The sequence below is a fragment of the Lithobates pipiens genome, unplaced genomic scaffold (assembly GCF_037356315.1).
Source record: "Lithobates pipiens isolate NorthernLeopardFrog02 unplaced genomic scaffold, aLitPip1_a1.2 Scaffold_18, whole genome shotgun sequence".
In the NCBI taxonomy this organism is placed as follows: Eukaryota; Metazoa; Chordata; class Amphibia; order Anura; family Ranidae; genus Lithobates; species Lithobates pipiens.
In genome coordinates, this window is record NW_027507758.1 from 374,683,638 (window position 1) to 374,705,231 (window position 21,594).

The 21,594-nt window shown below is 44.8% G+C and overlaps 1 protein-coding gene across 2 annotated transcripts in view; it reads left to right on the plus strand.

Annotated features, from left to right (window-relative positions):
- Positions 1-21,594, plus strand: part of CCDC150 (coiled-coil domain containing 150) — a 76,329-nt gene that overhangs the window by 11,589 nt on the left and 43,146 nt on the right. For both annotated transcript variants that reach the window (XM_077487723.1, XM_077487724.1), the window contains exons 4-7: positions 12,749-12,927; positions 18,284-18,352; positions 20,553-20,669; positions 20,750-20,879. In XM_077487723.1, coding sequence (XP_077343849.1) covers positions 12,749-12,927; positions 18,284-18,352; positions 20,553-20,669; positions 20,750-20,879 — 495 coding nt within the window. The remainder of the gene's footprint in view (positions 1-12,748; positions 12,928-18,283; positions 18,353-20,552; positions 20,670-20,749; positions 20,880-21,594) is intronic.

Below are 21,594 nucleotides of genomic sequence, written 5' to 3' on the forward strand. Positions count from 1 at the left end.
TGAATGGGTAGGGGTACATCGTACCCCTACTCATTCACATAGGGTGGGGGGCCGGAATCTGGGGGCCCCTTATTAAAGGGGGCTCCCGGATTCTGATAAGCCCCCCGCCCCCCGCCCGCAGACCCCAACAACCAACGGCCAGGGTTGTCAGGAAGAGGCCCTTGTCTTCATCAACATGGGGACAAGGTGCTTTGGGCTTCCCCAAAGCACCCCCCCATGTTGAGGGCACGCGGCCTGGTACGGCTCAAGAGGGGGGGGGGTGCTCGCTCGGCCAGGCTGCGTGCTCGGAGGGGGGGGGGGTCGCTCGCTCGGCCGGGCTGCATGCTTGGATAAGGGTCTGGTATGGACCGTTTTTTCGGCATAGGGGTTCCCCTTTAAATCCATACCAGGTGACGGGGCTAGCGAGGTGTCAATCTCGCCGATGACTTCCTTCCCTAGTTCCGTCTACCTGGAGCCACGTTCAAAATAAACGGACTTTACTCCGTGTGTGGGCAAGTCCGTTCATTTCTAAAGTCAGGCGGGCGGATTGTCCACCAGATAATTTGATCGTGTATACATGGCATAAGATGCACGTCCAAGAGTCTTTAAAAAATATCAATACTCCCCGCTGCCACCACCAACTGTGGAAGAGAGTTCCACATCCTTATCACACTGACTGAAAAACCCCCTGTGCAGCTTTAGGTTAAACCGCTTCTCCTCCAATCTCATTGTGTGGCCCCGTGTCCTCTAAGCCCTTGTACACACGGTCGGAGAATCTGTCGGAATGCGTCTTATCGGACCGTGTCGTCCGATAATCCGACTGTGTGTGGTATGCATCGGACTGATTCCGTCCGAATCTCCGTCCGACCCAATTTTCCAACATGTTGGAAATATTTCCCGACCAACTGGGCCGGACGGACCTAATCCGATCATGTGTAGAGCATTTTCATCGGACCAAGTGCCACGCATGCTCAGATCAAATTCCTACATCAAAGCTATTGGCTACTAGCCTGAATGTAGTCCCATCGTAACGAAATTATGTCATCACGTTCTGAAAGATCGGATTTTTCGCCAACTTGGCCTGACCGTGTGTATGCAACAGTTTCAGACACAATCCTTCGGACTAAATCCGACGGATTTGGTTGGAAAAATCTCCGACCGTGTGTACGTGGGCTAACACTCCCTGAGACTGAATATTTTTTTTACTATGCTGGGATCACCATTAACGTATTTGTAAATTGCTATCATATCCCCTCTTAAGCCTTTATTCTCCATTGAGAATAAATGTAGTGTTTGTAGTTGTTCCTCGCAATTGAGGTCCCCCAATCCCCGTATTATGGTAATTCCGTTGCCCTTCTTTTTACTCTCTCCAGCTCTAGCACATCCCTTCTGAGGACTGCTGACCTAAACTGGACAGAATACTCCAGATGTGTCCTTACCAGAGTTTTATAAAGTGGCAGGATTATAGTTTTATTTCTGGAGTTTATTCAATTTTTTTTATGCATGCTAAAATTCTGCTGGCTTTGATGGCTGCAGCTTGACATTGCTTGCTATTGCTAAGTCTTCTATTAGGACCCTAAGATCTTTCTCCTTCCTTAACCACTTCAGGACCGCCGTATTGCCAATGTACGTCAACACAATGGCACAGGCAGGCATAATCACGTAAATGTACGTGAATGCCTTCTAGCGGGTGGGGGGTCCGATCGGACCCCCTCCCGCTAGATACGGCGGTCCCTTTCGGTGCCGGAGCGATCGGCGATGAGGGGATGGCCGTTGGTTTCCGCCCATCCCCTCTCGATCGCTCCTGGCCAGTGACGAACTTCCTCCCCTGTGAAAATGTAAACACAGGAGGAGGAAGTGATGTCACACTCCTCGTGGCGGTCTTTTTGAACCGGACAGCGAGGAGTGAAGACGCAAGTAAGTGCACCAACAGTCCACTGACACATAGGTACACACAGGCACACATTTCACCCCAGTCACCCCCCGATCACCCCCCCGATCGGCCCCCCGCCCCCCCCCAGTCACAGTGTCACTAATGCAGTGTTCATTTATTTATTGATCACTACATTTAGTGTCAGTTGTGACTGTAAAAAGTGTCAGGGCAGCTAGTGTTAGGCCCCTTTAGGTCCAGGGTAGCCCCCTACCCCCCCCTAATAAAGGTTTAACCCCTTGATTGCCCTCCCAGTTAACCCTTTCACCCTCTTTTACCAGTGTCACTAAGCGATCGTTTTTCTGATCGCTGCAATAGTGTCACTGGTCCCGCTAGGAAGCTAGTTTTTTTTTTTAGGTTCAACGCCAGGTTTTTATACCGTTAGGTACCCCGATATATAACCTAATAAAGGTTTTAACCCTTTGATTGCCCCTAGAGTTAACCCTTTCACCAGCGATCGCTGCATAAGTGTCACTGGTGACGCTGGTTAGCCAGTTAGTTATTTAGTTATTTAGGTTCCCCGTCAGCTTTTTATAAAGCTTCAGGTACCCCCATATAAATACCCAATAAAGGTTTTAACCCCTGATTGCCCTTAGTTAACCCTTTCACCAGTGATCACCGTATAAGTGTTACGGGTGACGCTGGTTTGGTAGTTCGCTTTTTATAGCATCAGGGCACCCGCCATTTATTACCTAATAAAGGTTTAACCCCCTGATCACCCGGCGGGTGATATAAATTTGGTTTTAGGGTCAGAAAGGGTCTGCGTCGCCCCAGGCAGTGCTAGGTTAGTGCCAGCACCGCTAACACCCACGTGCAAAGCATACGCCTCCCTTAGTGGTATAGTATCCGAACAGATCAATATCTGATCTGATCAGATCTATACTAGCGTGCCCAGCAATTTAGGGTTCTAAAAAACCGCATTGTTAGCAGGATCAGCCCAGATACCTGCTAGCACCTGCGTTTTGCCCCTCTGCCCAGCCCAGCCCAGCCCACCCAAGTGCAGTATCGATCGATCACTGTCACTTACAAAACACAACACACATAACTGCAGCGTTCGCAGAGTCAGGCCTGATCCCTGCGATCGCTAACAGTTTTTTTTTGGTAGCGTTTTATACAGTCGCTGACAGGCTAGGTGCTTTTTTACCTGTGAGTCTCACTACTGTACCCCTAAATTTAGAGCCCAAAATGGCAAAGCGAAGGTACACTAGTGAAGAGGCCTACACGTTTCTGAGCATGACAGATAGTGAAGAGGAAGACACTGATCTGTTAGAATCAGGCTCAGAATACGAACCTGTAGAGGACAGCGCCTCCATGTCAGATAGCTCTGACGACGAAGAAGAGGTCCCTGCTATTGTCAGGCGTACCCGACCCCGATTTTCTGATGTTGTTGAGGTGCAGGAACCGCAAGTCCCTCGTATGGAGTATAGAGCCAGTACTAGCGCCGCTCATCCTTTTGGTGAACTGGCAAGCACCAGCGGCCTAGTACACCCTGGACGTACATCCAGCACTGCAGTATCACGTGGTGACGTGGCGAGTCCCATAAGTGCAGTTCAAGCTGGCGAGGTGGCAAGCACAAGTAGTGTCCCGCTGCCACCAAGAAGAAGAAGACAAAGACAGGCCCGTCGTACCCATAGTGCCCTTCCTGCAGAATTCGCCTATCCCAATTGGGTGCCCACCACTTCTGCAGAACCCGTACTTCCCCCATTCACTGCCCAACCCGGTATTCAGGTGGATACAGATGATTTTACGCCACTCGATTTTTATTCTCTGTATCTCACGGAAGATCTCTATAGATCTATTGTGGACCAAACCAATTTATATGCTGGTCAACGCATCGCCGCTAATCCCCAGTTGCCGTCTCTTGCCAGAGATTGGAAACCAGTTACGGTTTCCGAATTTAAGACGTTTTTGGGCCTTTCCCTCAACATGGGCACACATAAATTTATGCGGATGCGGGCTTATTGGTCCACGCATTCGGCTGACCACATGCCCCTGTTCTCTAACTCCATGCCCAGGGCACGATACGAGCAGATCTTGCGGTTCTTGCACTTCAGTGACAATGAACTTTGTCGTCCACGTGGAGACCCTGAATACGATCGGCTCTACAAAATTCGGCCCCTCATAAACCACTTCAACCAACGTTTTGCAGACTTGTTTATTCCCCAAAAAGTTGTCTGCGTTGATGAGTCCCTGGTTAAGTTTACTGGTCGCTTGTCATTCAAACAGTACATTCCCAACAAGCGTACCAGGTACGGGGTCAAGCTCTATAAGTGCTGTGACAGGGCCACAGGCTATGCATGGAGCTTTATGGTTTATGAGGGTAAAGATAGTTACGTAGAGCCGGAGAACTGCCCTGATTACATAGGAAGCGCTGGCAAGATAGTGTGGAAATTGGTGTCACCCTTATTCGGAAAGGGGTACCACTTGTACGTGGACAACTATTACACCAGCGTGCCACTGTTTAGTCATTTATTTGATAATCAGATTGGAGCATGTGGCACCATGCGACCTAATCGCCGGGGCTTTCCCCAGCGGCTTGTAGATTCCCGTCTTAGGCTGGGGGAGAGAGCCTGCTATCGGTGTAATAATTTGCTCGCTATGAAGTGGAGGCATAATAAGAATGTTTTCGTTCTTACCTCCCTTCATGCAGACACGACGGTCCAAATTTCTACGGCGACTGGTATTGTGGAGAAACCCCTCTGTGTCCACGAATATAACAAAAATATGGGAGGGGTGGACCTCAATGACCAGATGTTAGCGCCGTATCTAACTTCCCGTAAGACCAGACGCTGGTACAAAAAAGTGTCTGCTTACTTATTTCAATTGGCTTTGCTGAATGCTTTTGTGCTATACAAAGCTTCAGGCGGAACATTAACCTTTCTTTTCTTCCAAAGAGAGGTTGTCACAGAGCTTCTGTTTCCAGACGGTTCTGTACCTCACCATTCCCAACCAAATGCAGTAAGCCGGCTGTATGAGAGGCATTATTCTTATGTCCTCCCGAGTACCCCTACCCAACGAGCCCCCCAAAAAAGATGTCGTGTCTGTAGCAAGCGCGGATATAGGCGTGACACCCGTTCTTATTGTCCACGCTGTCCTGGCAATCCTGGTCTTTGTCAGGGTGAGTGTTTTGAACGCTACCATTCACTAGTGAAGTATTAGCGTAGGGTACAGCATTTCACAGGCTAGGCACACTTACACAGGGTCTCCCAAGATGCCATCGCATTTTGAGAGACCCGAACCGTTACAGTTACAGTTTACAGTTCAAAAAAAAGTGTATAAAAAAAAAAAAAAATAAATAAATAAAAGTAAAATAAAAAAACCAAAAAAAAAATAAAAAAAAAAAACCAAAAATAGTTGTCGTTTTATTGTTCTCTCTCTCTCTCTCTCTCTCTCTTCTCTCAAATTTTTTATACTTTACTGTTTACTGTGTTATTGTTAACCATTTTTCATGTTTTCAGGTACGCCATTCAGCTGCAGCGTGGATTTATTCATCTTGACAGCAACAGCGTTTGCTCCCACGATACATAAAGCCGCGACTCCAGTGCTGTAGGAGGTGATTTCACCACCACAGTTAAAAAAGAGCATATATGCCGAAGCATGGGGGCATAAGGGGTGGAGGAGCGATTTTGCTCCTAATGCCGTGTACATACGGTCAAAATTCCGACGGAGGGCTTGCCCGTGGAAAAGTTTGAACGTATGTACGCAGCATAACTTTTTTGCGGGAGGATGCCCCCATGCTTCGGCATATATATATTTTAGGCACAGGTTGTGTTAAAAAATGTTTTATTTTTTACTGTTTTTTTTTGGCAATTGCTTTGCAGGTATGGTATGGTAAGGTTTTACTGGGATGTTACTTTGTTTTAACGTTAACCATAATTTGCTTAGCAGGTACGCCATTCAGCTGCAGCGCGGATTTATTTATCTTGACAGCAACAGCGTTTGCTCCCACGATACATAAAGCCGTGACTCCAGTGCTGTAGGCGGTGATTTCACCACCACAGTTAAAAAAGAGCATATATGCCGAAGCATGGGGGCATAAGGGGTGGAGGAGTGATTTTGCTCCTAATGCCATGTACATACGGTCAAAATTCCGACAGGGGGCTTGCCCATGGAAAAGTTTGAACGTATGTACGCGGCATAACTTTTTTGCGGGAGGATGCCCCCATGCTTCGGCATATATAAATGGTGCATGTATGTCCATCATTAGAAGTGGGTGGATGAAGGGAGGTATCTAATGGTGGGCATACCCACCGATCAATCTCTTTTTTTTCGTTCAGACAACATGACTCTCAGTAAATAGCTTGGGGTGTCTACTTTCCAAAATGGGGTAATTTGGGGGGGTTTTGTGCTATTTTGGCATTTTATGGCCTTTGCACCCTTAGAAATCCTGAAGGTGGTGATTGGTTTTCGGGGTGCCGTACGCGACTAGACTCCCAAAAAGTCCCACACATGTGGTATCCCCATACTCGGGAGAAGTAGCTGAATATATTTTGGGGTGCAATTCCACATATAACCATGGCATGTGTGAGCAATATATCATTTAGTGACAACTTTTTGTACATTTTTTTTTTTTTTTTTTAGTCATTATTCAATCCCTTAGGACAAAAAAAATAAATATTCAATGGGCTCAACATACCCATCAGCAGTTTCCTTGGGGTGTCTACTTTCCAAAATGGGGTCATTTGGGGGGGTTTTGTGCCATCTTGGCATTTTATGGCCGTCAAAACTGTGATAGGTAGTGATAGGTAGTGAGGAGTAAAATAAAAAAATTATGCCCTTAGAAATCCTGAAGGCGGTGCTTGGATTTCGGGGTCCCGTACGCGGCTAGGCTCCCAAAAAGTCCCACACATGTGGTATCCCTGTACTCAGGAGAAGCAGCAGAATGTATTTTGGGGTGTCATTTCACATATGCCCATAGCATGTGTGAGCAATATATCATTTAGTGACAACTTTGTGCAAAAAAAAAAAAGTTTGTAATATTCCCGCAACTTGTGGCAAAATATAAAATATTCCATGGACTCAACATGCCTCTCAGTAAATAGCTTGGGGTGTCTACTTTCCAAAATGGGGTCATTTTGGGGGGTTTTGTGCTATTTTGGCTTTTTATGGCCTTCGAAACTGTGATAGGTAGTGAGGGGTAAAATCAAAAATTTGCACCCTTAGAAATCCTGAAGGTGGTGATTGGTTTTCGGGATGCCGTGCGCGACTATACTCCCAAAAAGTCCCACACATGTGGTATCCCCGTACTCGGGAGAAGTAGCGGAATATATTTTGGGGTGCAATTCCACATATAACCATGGCATGTGTGAGCAATATATCATTTAGTGACAACTTTTTGTACATTTTTTATTTTTTATTTTTTTTAGTCATTATTCAATCCCTTAGGATAAAAAAAATAAATATTCAATGGGCTCAACATACCCATCAGCAGTTTCCTTGGGGTGTCTACTTTCCAAAATGGGGTCATTTGGGGGGGTTTTGTGCCATCTTGGCATTTTATGGCCGTCAAAACTGTGATAGGTAGTGATAGGTAGTGAGGAGTAAAATACAAAAATTATGCCCTTAGAAATCCTGAAGGTGGTGATTGGTTTTCGGGATGCCGTGCGCGACTAGACTCCCAAAAAGTCCCACACATGTGGTATCCCCGTACTCGGGAGAAGTAGCGGAATATATTTTGGGGTGCAATTCCACATATAACCATGGCATGTGTGAGCAATATATCATTTAGTGACAACTTTTTGTACTTTTTTTTTTTTTTTGTCATTATTCAATCCCTTAGGACAAAAAAAATAAATATTCAATAGGCTCAACATACCCATCAGCAGTTTCCTTGGGGTGTCTACTTTCCAAAATGGGGTCATTTGGGGGGGGTTTGTACTGCCCTGCCATTTTAGCACCTCAAGAAATGAGATAGGCAGTCATAAATTAAAAGCTGTGTAAATTCCAGAAAATGTACTCTAGTTTGTAGACGCTATAACTTTTGCGCAAACCAAAAAATATACGCTTATTGACATTTTTTTTACTAAAGACATGTGGCTGAATAAATTTTGCCCTCAATGTATGACTAAAATTTAGTTTATTCGATTTTTCTTATAACAAAAAGAAGAAAATATCATTTTTTTTCAAAATTTTCGCTCTTTTTCCATTTATATCGCAAAAAATAAAAATCGCAGAGGCAATCAAATACCATCAAAAGAAAGCTCTATTTGTGGGAAGAAAAGGACGCAAATTTCGTTTGGGTGCAATATTGCATGACCGCGCAATTACCAGTTAAAGCAGCGCAGTGCAAAATTGGAAAAAGACCTCTGGTCCTTAAGGTATTTATTGGTCCGAGACTGAAGTGGTTAAAGTGGTTGTATAGTCTTTTTTTACAACTTTTACCTACTGGTAAGCTTATAATAAGGCTTACCTGTCGGTAAAAAAATATCTTCTAAACCTGTATGGTTTAGGAGGAATTCCCCACGCATGCGCACAGATATTCCCCACGCATGCGCACTTTTTGCGGTTCGGCACTGCATCGTTTTAACTGACAATTGGATGGTTGTGCAACGTGGCTCTCAAACAAAATCAATTTCCTTTTTTCCCCACAAATAGAGTTTTCTTTTGGTGGATTTGATCATCTCTGTGATTTTTATTTTTTGCGCTATAAACAAAAAAAGATCGACAATTTTTTGAAAAAAAAGCATACATTTTTTTTTACTTTTTGCTATAATAAATATCCCCCAAAAATATATAAAAAGTTTTTTTCCCCCTCTCGGTTTAGGCCAATACGTATTCTTCTTCAAATTTTTGTTAAAAAAAAAAAATCACAGTAAGCGTATATTGATTGGTTTGCGCAAAAGTTATAGCGTCTACAAAATAGGGGATAGTTTTATGGCATTTTTATTAATAATTTTTTTTTTTTAACTAGTAATGACGGCGATTTTTATTGTAACTGCGACATTATGGCGGACACGTCGGACAATTTTTACACATTTTTGGGATCATTGGCATTAATACAGCAATCAATGCGATTAAAAATGCACTGGTTACTGTAAAAATGTCACTGGCAGTGAAGGGGTTAAGTGTGTCCTAATTTGTGTTCTAACTGAAGGGGGATGGGGACTGTGCAGGGAAGATAACAGAACGTCTGTTCATACACCATATGAACAGACGATCTGTCAGTTCTCCCCTCACAGAACCGGAAACTGTGTGTTTACACACACCGTTCCGGGTTCTCCATGTGCCCCGAGCGATCGTGGGAGCCCGGTGGTGATCGAGACTGCCGGGCACTCGCATCAGCTTGTGCCCCCTAGTGGCCATCTATGGTACTGACGGCGATTCGCACAGCCGAGCCATGTTGCCGCAGTATAACTACGGCGGCTGGTTGGCAAGCGGTTAACAGATTGGTCTGGCAAGAACGTCCCTTTGTAAACCCATGCTGATTACTACTAATAATACTGTTATTTTCAGCAAGTTCTTGGATATAGTCCCTTATCATTCCCTCCAATAATTTACCTAATATTGATGTTAGCCTGACTGGCCTTTAGTGTCCGGGAATATGTCTCTGCCCTTTTTTGACTATTGGTACCACATTGGCTTTTGTCTAATCAGCTGGTACCAGTCCTGTCAGTATGCTGTTCACCAAGATTAGGAAGGAATCTCTCTAAGGAAACTCTCTATCAGCAACGCACAGAAATAAAATATTTTTAAGTTAAAGCGGGAGTCCACCGGGACTCCGCGTTTTTTTTTTTTTTTTTTTTTTTTTTTTAAAAGCCAGCAGCTACAAATACTGCAGCTGCTGACTTTTAAAATAGTGACACTTACCTGTCCAGCGCGCCCGCGATGTCGGCACCCGAAGCCGATCGCTAGGTCGTCTGTCAGGTCCTGCCGCCGCCATCTTGGGTATGGGAATCAGGAAATGGAGCCTTTCGGCTTCATTTCCCGGTTCCCTACTGCGCATGCGCGAGCCGCGCGGCGCAATCCGGACGGTCCCCGCTGCCTCTGGGAACTGTGTGTTTCCCAGCAGGCAGCGGGGCACTTGCGCAAAGGGGCGGGCAGTTGCGGAAAGGGGCGTAATCTACGCCCCTTTTCCGCAGACAGCTATCCTGGAAGTGGGTGCAGTTACCTGGATTATCCAGGTAACTGCACCCCCCTCCCCCCTGAAAGGTGCCAATTGTGGCGCCGGAGGGGGGGGGGATTCCGATGAGCGGAGGTTCATTTTAGGGTGGACCTCCGCTTTAAGTAGGGGAGTGCTAAAACCCCTGTGAGCTTTTGTTCGATGTTTGCTTAACTTCCTGTCTGGTAAAAGTATGTTCCCAGTACAGAAAGTAAGGGTAACTCTCTATAACAGCAATGGGATAGCAAAAAAAAAAAAAACAAATGGAGTTCTAATCCTTCCCCTCTCTACTACTAAAAATGTTTTGGCTATAAGATAATGAAGTAAACGCTGAACAAAGAATTAGTGTCTACCCTAGGGAGGATTTACAAAGCCTAATTTCATGCCAACTTCAGAATTGTTTTTTGTCTGTTGGCCTTATAGAGATTAAGAAATAACAAGCTCTGCAAACTGTTTGAAATGCTCAATATTTTACATAGACATTTCCTGACTTGTTGTAAAAAATCTGTGTAAGGGGCACTGATTTATTATTTTTTTTGGTAGAGAAGGTAAGAAGTTGTTAAAGTATACCTGAACTTAAAAGCAGAAATGTGATGTATTACAGCTTATTGCATACTCGGATGTGGTGACTGCATTAGTTTACAATTTTCAGGCTTGTTTTAATTTCTCCCGATGATCCCACCAGTAACATGCTTCCTGTTCTAGGGTGACAACACTCACCATGCTGTATTTCACCTTGGGATGCTCTCTTGATTTGAATAACAGAACACCTCCTCCTCACCTTCTCTCTATATTATGTGAAGGGGGGTTGTGTATTTCATGCAAGATAGCTGGGAAAGCTGAAAACATTGTTTGATATTTCCGTTCAGTGCCCCAAGAAGTAGTAAGGACACAAGATTTCTCTCAAGATCAACAAATATTTTTTTCTGTGCTTGCCTAAAATATACTTAGCCTGAAAAAAAAAATGCAGCCCCAACAAGACTTGCATTATATTACATTTTATTTTGTACTTGGGTTTAGGTGTCCAGGTGATTTGTTGGGGCAATGACTGGTGTTAGCACGTCAATCATCACCACACCATGGTTGATATGGTGTCAGGATGATTGAAGCTCATTATTTCTGTTATTACATTTTAATATAAAATGAAATAGTTTAACTCGCCATTATGTAGAATCGGTGGGTGTGTCACTTGTCACTGTCGCCTGCCATGAGATGCAGCTTGTCCCTTGCCATCGTCGCTTGCCACCAGGTGCAGCTTGTCCCTTGCCACCATTGCCTGCCACCGGATGCAGCTTATTACTTGCCACTGTTGCCTGCCATCAGATGCAGCTTGTCACTTTCCACCAGATGCAGCTTGTCCCTTGCCACTGTCGCCTGCCACCAGATGCAGTTTGTCACTTGCCACTGTCACCTGCCACCAGATGCAGATTGTCACTTGCCACCATCTCTTGCCACCAGATGCAGCTTCTCTCTTGCCACCATTGCCTGTCACCAGATGCAGCTTCTCTCTTGCCACTGTTGCCTGCCACCAGATGCAGCTTCTCCCTTGCCACCGTTGCCTGCCACAAGATGCAGCTTCTCCCTTGCCACCGTTGCCTGCCACCAGATGCAGCATGTCACTTGCCAGCTTCACTTGCCACCAGATGCAGCGTGTCACTATCTTGCCACTGGATGCAGCTTCCCACTGTAGCCTGCCAGCACAAACACCAGATACAGCTTGTCACTTTAAGAATTTTTAAGGCCAACTTGTAAAGGTTTTCTGCTGTGAAAGAACACACTTGCATATATCACTCTACTTGCAGCCTCTCCCCAGCGGTACGGCATCTGGAGCATCCTGCATTCAAGAGCGGAGAACGTGACACATGCGCAGTTGTTATACTGCATTCCATCCTATGACAGTGAGAAGGCAAAACAGCGGTGATGCGAGGTGGGCAGGGAGAGATAATGTCATCTCTCAGCTCGCCCGCTGCCCCTCTTTCAGTGCAGCCTTCCAGGCCCAGCTGCAAACAGGGCACAGACCGGTACTGCCAATGGGCCTCTGGGGATTGGGGACCCCTACTTTTAAAGTGATTTTAAGTACATTTTTTTCCCCTGCACACGTGCAAATGCGCTCCTGAGCTGAGCTGTGTGCATCCATAGACACACATCGTGGCTCGGCCCTGCCTGCTACTCCCTATTTACATGATTTGACTGACAACAGCAGGAGCCAATGCCTCCCGCTTCTATCTGAGTCTGCTGTGAGACTAAGAAGAGGGGGATAGGCGAATCAGCTGGGCATAGTGCTGGAAAGGGCTTAAGTAAGTGTTTAGAGGGGCGGCGCAATGAGTGGTACTTTTTTTTTTTTTTGCTACAGGGAATGCACTATGGTAAAAAATGGTTTACCTTTAGAACCAATTATATTGTTCGTGGTCTGCATTTGTGTGAGTTATAAAGGAAACAGCAGCTGGCTCTGGTTCCACTTATCCCTCCATGGACCTATGTTTATGTTATTATCAAATTTTTGTTTTTTCTTAGTCGAGGAAAGTATTTATTGGGCACTTACTGAACACAACAGTGGAATGAGTTGGTATCAACAGCGGCATTCATACCGTTACTTGCTGATCCCATTGAATAAAGACTGAAATTGTAATAGCCTTTTAGATCTTCCTTTTTTTTTTTAATTCATGAAGTTTATCGATTGAAGGTTATACTAGTATCTGTTGCAATGACCTGTTTTGCTTGACTATTTTTGATGTTTCTAGGAGAACTGGAACAGCGTCTGCGTGAAATGCAAGATGAACATGCTTCAGAAATGAAAGATGCTCAGCTAGAAATAATGAGACTGCGCCAAAGGTTGAATGGTGCAATTGAGAACATGGAAAGAGAAGCTGAAGCTAAAGAGAGGTTAAGTGCTGCCTTAGAGTTTGCAACAACCACAAAGGTGTATATTCTATTCAATCATTTGTAAGAATATTTTTAAAATATTCATAATATATGATATTTTACTAACATGATAGCTTTATGGTAGCTTTTTGTATGATAACTTCTCCAAGAATCCACGAGGATGGTTTTTCTAGAGAGATTGCTCTTTCCACCTGCAGAAAACACGAGAGAGAGTTTAAAGGGCTCCCTTGAGTTAGACCCCTTTCACACTGGGGCGGTTTTCAGGCGCTTTAGCTTTAGCGCTAGAAATAGCCTCTGTAAAGCACCTGAAAACCAGCTCCCATACATTGCAGTGTGTCTTTTCACACTCGGACAGTGCGCTTATGGGACGTTACAAAAATTCATCCAAGCAGCAGCTTTGGGGCAGGTTGGGAGCGCTGTATTTAGCGATCCCAATACTCCCTGCCCATTGCAATGAATGGGCAGCGCATCCAAAGCACGTTAAAAGCACTTTTGAAAGCAACATAAACCGGGACTTGTACCCTTCTATTTGGGTGATCCCCCAGCAGCCGAAAAGCGCCGCAAACAGCCGGCACTGCCAGTGTGAAAGTAGCCTTAGTGACCTTGGGTATTAGATGGCTACAAAAACAAAGGGACCATAAAAAGCATAGAACAAAGCATTGAATTGAAGTAAAGGAACTAGTGCGCTACTTTGTGTTTGAAAACAAAAAATAGGTAATTAAAATATTGCACACAGTGTTTCTAAACAGTGTCTAATGCTGAGAGGATAAAGCTGCCATACCTTGTAGTGTCCCCACGTACATTAAATATTAATAGACAAATTGTGAAATGGTGCTAAATCTGTTTATTAATATAACCAAAAGAGAACTGCTTACGTATAAAAATTAAAGAAAAAATACATAAATATAGCAATAATAAACAAAGTGAAAAGTGTCACAGGTGACCATATGCAGTATAAATCAAAATCCAGTGAAAAACAAAGTGTAACACATAGTAAGTGCCAAAAAATATTCCAAAATACCCGCAGTATGTGGTAGAACGATAGTCCAGTGCATAAAAAGTGAAATAACAAAAAAAAATGTAAAATTATTAATAAAAAATAATAATAATTTTTTAATAATAAAAAAGTTCATAGGAAAAGTGCTAAATAATTGCTTCAGAATCCAGTGATAAAAATGAAGGTGGCCAGCCCTTGATAGTCACGTGTCAGTGACGCAATGCATCAAGAGGAGCTGGGTGATGTCACTTCCGGTCACGGCCAAGACAGGAAGTTTTGGATTCTGCAGTGTTCAGCCGGTGTGTGACCCCTCGGTCTCAGATTTAACCGGATGGAGTGATTTTAAAGCGGTTGTATAGCTAAATTTTTAACTTTGACCTACAGATAAGCCTGTAAGGCTTACCTGTAGGTAAAAAGAATATCGCCTACACCTGTACGGTTTAGGAGATATTCCCTTCGCAATGAGCCGCTGACTTCAGCGGCGCATGCGCATCAGGGATTCTCAGCTGAAAGTCCGGCAGACGCCAGAGCCTGCCGGGGAAAAAAAACTCCCGCGCGAATGCCCGGGAGTGAAGACATCACGGCTCCGGCCACTCACAGCGCCGGAGCCGCGATACCCAGAAGACACACCGAGGGAACATGTCAGCTCCCTCGGTGTGGACCGAGTGAGATGCCGGCGTCTCATTCTAAGGTAAGTATTTCATAATGAGCTAGTATGTGGTGCATACTAGCTCATTATGCCTTTTGCCTTACAGGTGTAAAAAAAAAAAAGTCAGCGGGTTTACTCCCGCTTTAAGGGTCCGTTCACACAGGGGCAACTCGGATCCGACTTCAGGTCGCCCCTAGTCGCCTCAGGTCGGACAACATTTCAAAATCAATGCAAGTGAATGAGAGCCGTCTTAATGCACACTACTGAAGTCGCTCCGACTTCAGAAAAGGTTCCTGTACTACTTCAATCCGACTTGTAGGCGACTGGTACCCATTGATTTCAATGGAGGTCGCCTCCAAGTCGGATCTCCGTCTATACGGAGGCGACTCTGACAGAATTATAAGCTCTCAAGAGGGAACTCCACGCCAAATTTATGAAAAAAAATTGGCGTGGGTTCCCCCTCCGAGGGCATACCAGGCCCTTAGGTCTGGTATGGATATTAAGGGGAACCCCCTATGCCGAAAAAACGGCGTGGGGGTCCCCCCAGATCCATACCAGACCCTTATCCGAGCACGCTACCCGGCCGGCCAGGAAAGGGGGTGGGGACGAGCGTGTGGCCCCACCCCCCTCCTGAGCCATACCAGGCCCCCCATGTTGATGAGGACAAGGGTCTGCGGGCGGGGGGCTTATCGGAATCTGGGAGCCCCCTTTAATAAGGGGGCACCCGGATCCCGGCCCCCCACCCTATGTGAATGAGTATGGGGTACAACGTACCCCTACCCATTCACCTGTGAAAAAAAAAAAAAAAAAAACACAACACAGGGTTAAAATAGTTTATTGCACAGCTCCGGGGGTCTTCTGTCTTCGGGGGTCTTCTCGCCGGACTCCTCCGCTATCTTCTGCTAGCTCTTTTGCTAGCGGAGGAGCCCGGCTTTCTTCCTCGCCGCCACCCTCTTCTTCCGACTTCGACTTCGGGGGTCTTGTTCCCCTCTTTGGTTCTTCTTGTCGGGCCACAGCTTCTTCTTTCAGCTCTTTTACTAGCGGTGGCCCGGTCTTCCGTCGCCGCCGCCTTCCGTTCTTCTTCTTCTTCTCCTGGAGATGTTCACTCGACACTCTCTCCGGCCGAAATGCCAGGGACGCGATGCGCGGCGACTTATATAGGGACAAGGGGCGGGGTTGCCGATTGATGTCACATGGTGACCCCGCCCCTTACGATGTCACAGTCCCAGCATCCTCCGGGACTGTGACATTGTGACACCATGTGACATCAACCGGTGACCCCGCCCCTTGTCCCTATATAAGTCGCCACGCCCCGCGTCCCTGGCATTGCGGCCGGAGAGAGCGTCGAGTCAACATCTCCAGGAGAAGAAGAAGAAGAACGGAAGGCGGCGACGGCAACAGAAGACCGGGCCACCGCTAGTAAAAGAGCTGAAAGAAGAAGCGGTGGCCCGGCAAGAAGAACCGAAGAGGGGGACAAGACCCCCGAAGTCGGAAGAAGAGGGCGGCGGCGAGGAAGAAAGCCGGGCTCCTCCGTTAGCAAAAGAGCTAGCAGAAGATAGCGGAGGAGTCCAGCGAGAAGACCCCCGAAGACGGAAGACCCCCGGAGCTGTGCAATAAACTATTTTAACCCTGTGTTGTGTTTTTTTTACATATTTTTCTCAGGTGAATGGGTAGGGGTACGTTGTACCCCATACTCATTCACATAGAGTGGGGGGCCGGGATCCGGGGCCCCTTATTAAAGGGGGCTCCCAGATTCTAAAAAGCCCCCGCCCGCAGACCCTGACAACCAACGACCAGGTATGTCGGGAAGAGGCCCTTGTCCTCATCAACATGGGGACAAGGTGCTTTGGGGTGGGGGGGCCATGCGGCCCCCCCTTCCCCAAGGCACCCCCCCGTGTTGAGGGCACGCGGCCTGGTACGGCTCAGGAGGGGGGGCCGCATGCTCGTCCCCATCCCCTTTCCTGGCTGGCCGGGTAGCGTGCTCGGATAAGGGTCTGGTATGGATCTGGGGGGGACCCCCACGCCGTTTTTTCGGCGTAGGGGGTTCCCCTTAATATCCATACTAGACCTAAGGGCCTGGTATGCTCTCAGAGGGGGAACCCACGCCAAATTTTTTTCATAAATTTTGCTTGGAGTTCCCTCGTGAGAGCTCATTCTCTGATTGGCCGCGGCAAAAGCCGCCTGGCCTGGGGCGACTTAAAGTCGTGTTGTAAGTCGCCCCAAGTCGTGTTCAGGTCGTGTCCAAGTTGCCTCCAAAAGTCGTGTTGAAAGTCGTGTTGCCCCTGTGTGAACGGACCCTAACTGTAATTTTCTACATTGTTTAAAAAAATATAAAAGTTTCTTATATTACACCATGAGGATTATTATTGCTTTTCCCCTATGTGCAAGCTGATGGATCACCTGATTGAGTGACGTGGTGGCCAATGTCTGAAGTAATTATTTAGCACTTTTTTTATGAACTTCTTTTTTTGCACTGGACTATCATTCTACCACATACTGCGGGTATTTTTGAATATTTTTTGGCACTTACTGTGTTGCACTTTGTTTTTCACTGGATTTTTTGTTTATACTGCATATGGTCACCTGTGAGTAACACTTTTTTCGATTTGTTTATTATTGGTATATTTATGTATATATTTTTTTTCATTCTTATATGTAAGCACTTCTCTTTTGGTTATATTTAGAAACAGATGTAGCGCCATTTCACATATTTTGTCTATCATAAAAAGCATAGCATTTCAACCTTGTGTGGGTACTAGCCACACTGGAGGGTAATAACGCAAGATTTCCTTCATCATTCTCCAGGATGGCAGACTAGCAAGATGTTACGTAAGGTGGGACTAATGCTTAAAGGAGAAGTGTGGGACATAAAAAAACAAATATGCATACTCCCCTATATGGCTGCAGAGTCGACCTGTTGCTGCAGCTGTCCCTTGCCAGCTCAAAGACATAGAACTGAGCATGACTGATCAGATCAGCGCTCAGTTCTCAGTGTTCACTGGAGCACCAGGCTGTGTGGGGAAAGGAGGGGGGGAGGGTGTGAGGGCAGCACTGAAAGGCAGAGCAAACTGTTGCTCAGGCATCTGGGTTGATCCTGACCCTAAAGTCGTGATCCTTCCAGAGCTCTGTGGCGTCAGCAGACAGTGGGCTTTAACATACTGTCGGCTGAATTAGGGTCACAGGAGTGCAGAAGTATGGCCAAAAAAACTTTGTAATATACAACACTCTGGATGAATGAGCAGAGGGGCACATTTGGACAGCAGCATTGGCAGCCTGGGGGAGGGGAGTATACCACGTCCACCGCCACCCCTCTGTCCAAGGTTTTACTTACCTCCTCAAGAGTGTTAGATGTACTAGCAGATTTAGATACACTAACAAATTGAAGCAGTTACAGCAACTGTATTTGTTTTTTAATTTGGAATGCGTTTTACATAAATAAATAAAAGCTGATCATTGTATTCACTCCAGTTAGTGGTGAATGGTTTGCCTCATCCCTGTAGCTGCTACATTTGCGAGAGAGCTTTTTCTTTTGGAAAACAACTGACTTAGGCTCGTTTCACATGGGTGTTTTACTGTCAGGCAACGGGGATGAGTCATTGGTTGGTAAAGAACTGGCAAGCTGTTAGCATTGTATAATGTCTATCGTAAGTTCTCATAAACTAGTGATTTAAATGATGGGTTTGCATGGGGAAAAAAAAAGCATTTTTAAAATCTACAAAATAGTTTCACAGCATCCTTTACTTTTAGAAAGATGTGGCAATGGCAGCTGAGGAAATTAAAGCTACAAAAGTCCGAATGAGCCAGAGACTGTCTGAGGTATGGGTTGTTAACTTTTTAATATTTAATTTTTTTAACTATTTTATTAATGGGACAGAACACATTTCATTGCATTTACTGTATCATACTTGCAGAGATATCAGAGATATCCAGTATGTTAGAGTTAATTGGCGGCCACATGTGTTAACCACTTCCCGCCCGTTGGCCGTCATATGACGTCCTTGACTTTGAGTGGTGATATCTGAATGATGCCTGCAGCTACAGGCATCATTCAGATATTTGCTTTTTCAGCTGGCGATTTTCTACACCATAAAAGTTATCATAGCGGCTGTTCTGCCTTTTTATTGTTCATATGGGCGGCGATCAAAAGGCAGAACAGCCCCCCTCCGGTGCTTCTACCAACTCACTGCTTCCACCAGCGAGTTGGAGAATGGATCTGACGGCCTCGGATGTTTACCATAGAAATTTCCTTCGGACCAGATGGTCGCTGGAGTCTCTCTATAATTGGTTGGATGCTGGGCGCGATGTTATGATGTCATGCCCTGCCATTCAAACAAATGGCGCCGCCTTGGCTGGGAAGTGGAGATCGGATATTTTATTTTTTTGATTTCAGGCTTCCCAGCCTAGAGTCTTATTGACCCCATATGTCTTTGTAAAGAGGACCGATCATGCCATATTCCTATTGCAAGGGATGTTTACATTCCTTGTAATAGGAATAAAAGTGATCAAAAAAATTTTTTTTTAAACAAGCAAAAAAAAAAAAAAAAAAAAAAAGTCAAATGAACAATAAACCACATATGAAAATGGTGTTCAAACCACACGTGTGAGGTATCGTCGCAAACGTTGGAGTGAGAGCAATAATTCTATCCCTAGACCTCCTCTGTAACTCAAAACATGTAACCAGTAAAAATGTTTAAAGCGTCACATATGGAGATTTTTAAGTACCAAAGTTTGGCACCATTCCACGAGCGTGTGCAATTTTGAAGCGTGACATGTTCGGTATCTACTCGGCGTAACTTCATGAATTCAAAAATTGGGCTAACTTTCGAAACAATTGCTGCACAAATACTGTGCAAGATAAAATGTTGCAATGACCGCCATTTTATTCTCTAGGTTCTTTGCTAAAAAAACATATATAATGTTTGGTGGTTCTATGTAATTTTCTAGCAAAAAAAAATTATGATTTTTACATGTAGGAGAGAAATAGGCCTGGGTGACAAGTGGTTAAAGTGATATTGCATATTACATGCTACAATAGGGGATACTGCTGCTTACATTTATTACATGTTGCTGATCCAAGTCAAAAATCAGTCACTGAGCCGTCCAACAGTGCAATGTAATCACAAAGCAACAGACAGCAAAGTCTATGGGCGCTATAAAAGGCATTGTGTAGGGAGTGCAGAACGGGAGCTCCGCTTGCCTAACATTTGAGCTCACATATCCTGGGGCTAAACTTGCCAGCTAATCACACACCACCAGGTTTTCTGATACCTCCTACCCACAGAGACCATGTAGCTGCCGAAAAAATCATCGGATTCAACCGCAAAGCTGGCTAAATACAGGCACATGGACAAGGAGGCCGGGGAGGAAAATGGCGCCGGCTCCTCTTTCCCTACGGACTCAGCTGCAGAGGATACCGTGCGAGTGCTTGAACATGGAGACACTGATATCCTCAAGATAGGGCATTCTCATGCTTCTCAACACAGAACTCTGTCGCAAATGGACCTTATAGTAATATCCCACAATCATCTTCCCATACTAGGAGAGGTAGGGTTCAACCCATGTATTCTATCTGATCATGCCCCCTATTGGGTTGAACTTAGATTCGATTGGTGCGTTACTTACCCGACCCTGATATGGGGGCTGTGGAGTTTCGCTCCTTCTTCGCATCTCTATATTCCTCTGCCACCAACAATCCCTGGGAAGATCTTACACAAACTGTCCCTAGTTGCTGGAAAAGTTGCACAAGTGTGAAAGGGGCTTTATTCTTCTCAGTTCTTGTGCATTAGTTACAGGATATTGAGGTGATGGACGGTATTTCATTAACTGGACTGAAAGCTTTCTATGTTTCATTCTTCTTTTGTGTGTATATACTTTATTGATTCAAATTGATCAACAATGCTTTTAATTAAATTTGTGGTGTAATCAGGAGTTTAATGCATTTTGTTAACGATACTATAGCAAATTAGTGAAACTTTCTTGCGTTCTCACTGAGATATAGATTATTCATTACCTTTAGCTGCAAGAAAAACTGTCAGAAGAGGCTGCTCTACGAACGTTGCTTGAAGAGGAGCAGGCAGACCTACTTCTTACAGTGGAAGGTTTAAAAAACATTGTTGAAGAGGAGCAGGCACAGGTGGGTAGTTTATTTCTGGTGTAGCTTTATAAAACTATCACTTATGTTTGCTAACATGCATACTGATCTATGAAATGTAGGTTCAGAAGCTACAGAAATACTGCAACACTGTAGAGAGAGAAGGACAGGAAAGGAAGAACAAATTAACACAAGAAAAGTCAAGATGCAAAGATCTGGAAAAAGAGAACAAGCAGTTTAAAACTGAACTGGGTATGAGAATGTAATAAAAAACAAACAAAACAAAACCACTGTAAATGTTTAACCCCTTCATGAAGGAGAATAAAACAAATGTTAAGGCCTGAACCCAGCATTGAAACTTTGGCATGTGTTGGTAAACACTGTAGTTATCATTATAACTACTTAGTGTATCCAGCTGAGTTATACCTTGAGCTTTCATTTGGTGGTAAATGGTAATGGATATCCTCCCAAGTTTTTTTTTATGTTATGAAAGCAAAACTGCCCCAAAATAGTAACACAAATTTGATTTCTTTAAATGTATCTGTGTATTTTTTGCCATTATTATGACCTACCACCAAATACCAAGCCAAAATAAATGCTCCTTTTTTTGATGATTGCAGAGTTACCACATATGTGTATATTGGTTATTTGTACCTGTAACAGGGCCTAGAAACAATAGTTTGCTTTTTTTGCACCTAAAACGCACTAATACTAAATTTATATATTTTTTTTAATTGCTCCTACCTAAAACACACTAACCCTGACTTTTGGCCCAACCTTTGATTCTGACCATGATCTTTTATCCCAACCCTGAAATTAACCAAGATTAAACCTTGATCTGGTTACTTTATTTTTATTTTACACACACTTTTTTGGTTTACAGTCTTCTCTAGTAAGGAGAAAAAGATATGCTGTATAATTTTCTCTGCTCAAGAGGAGCAACAAAGGAAGGAGCTGTTGGCGACAG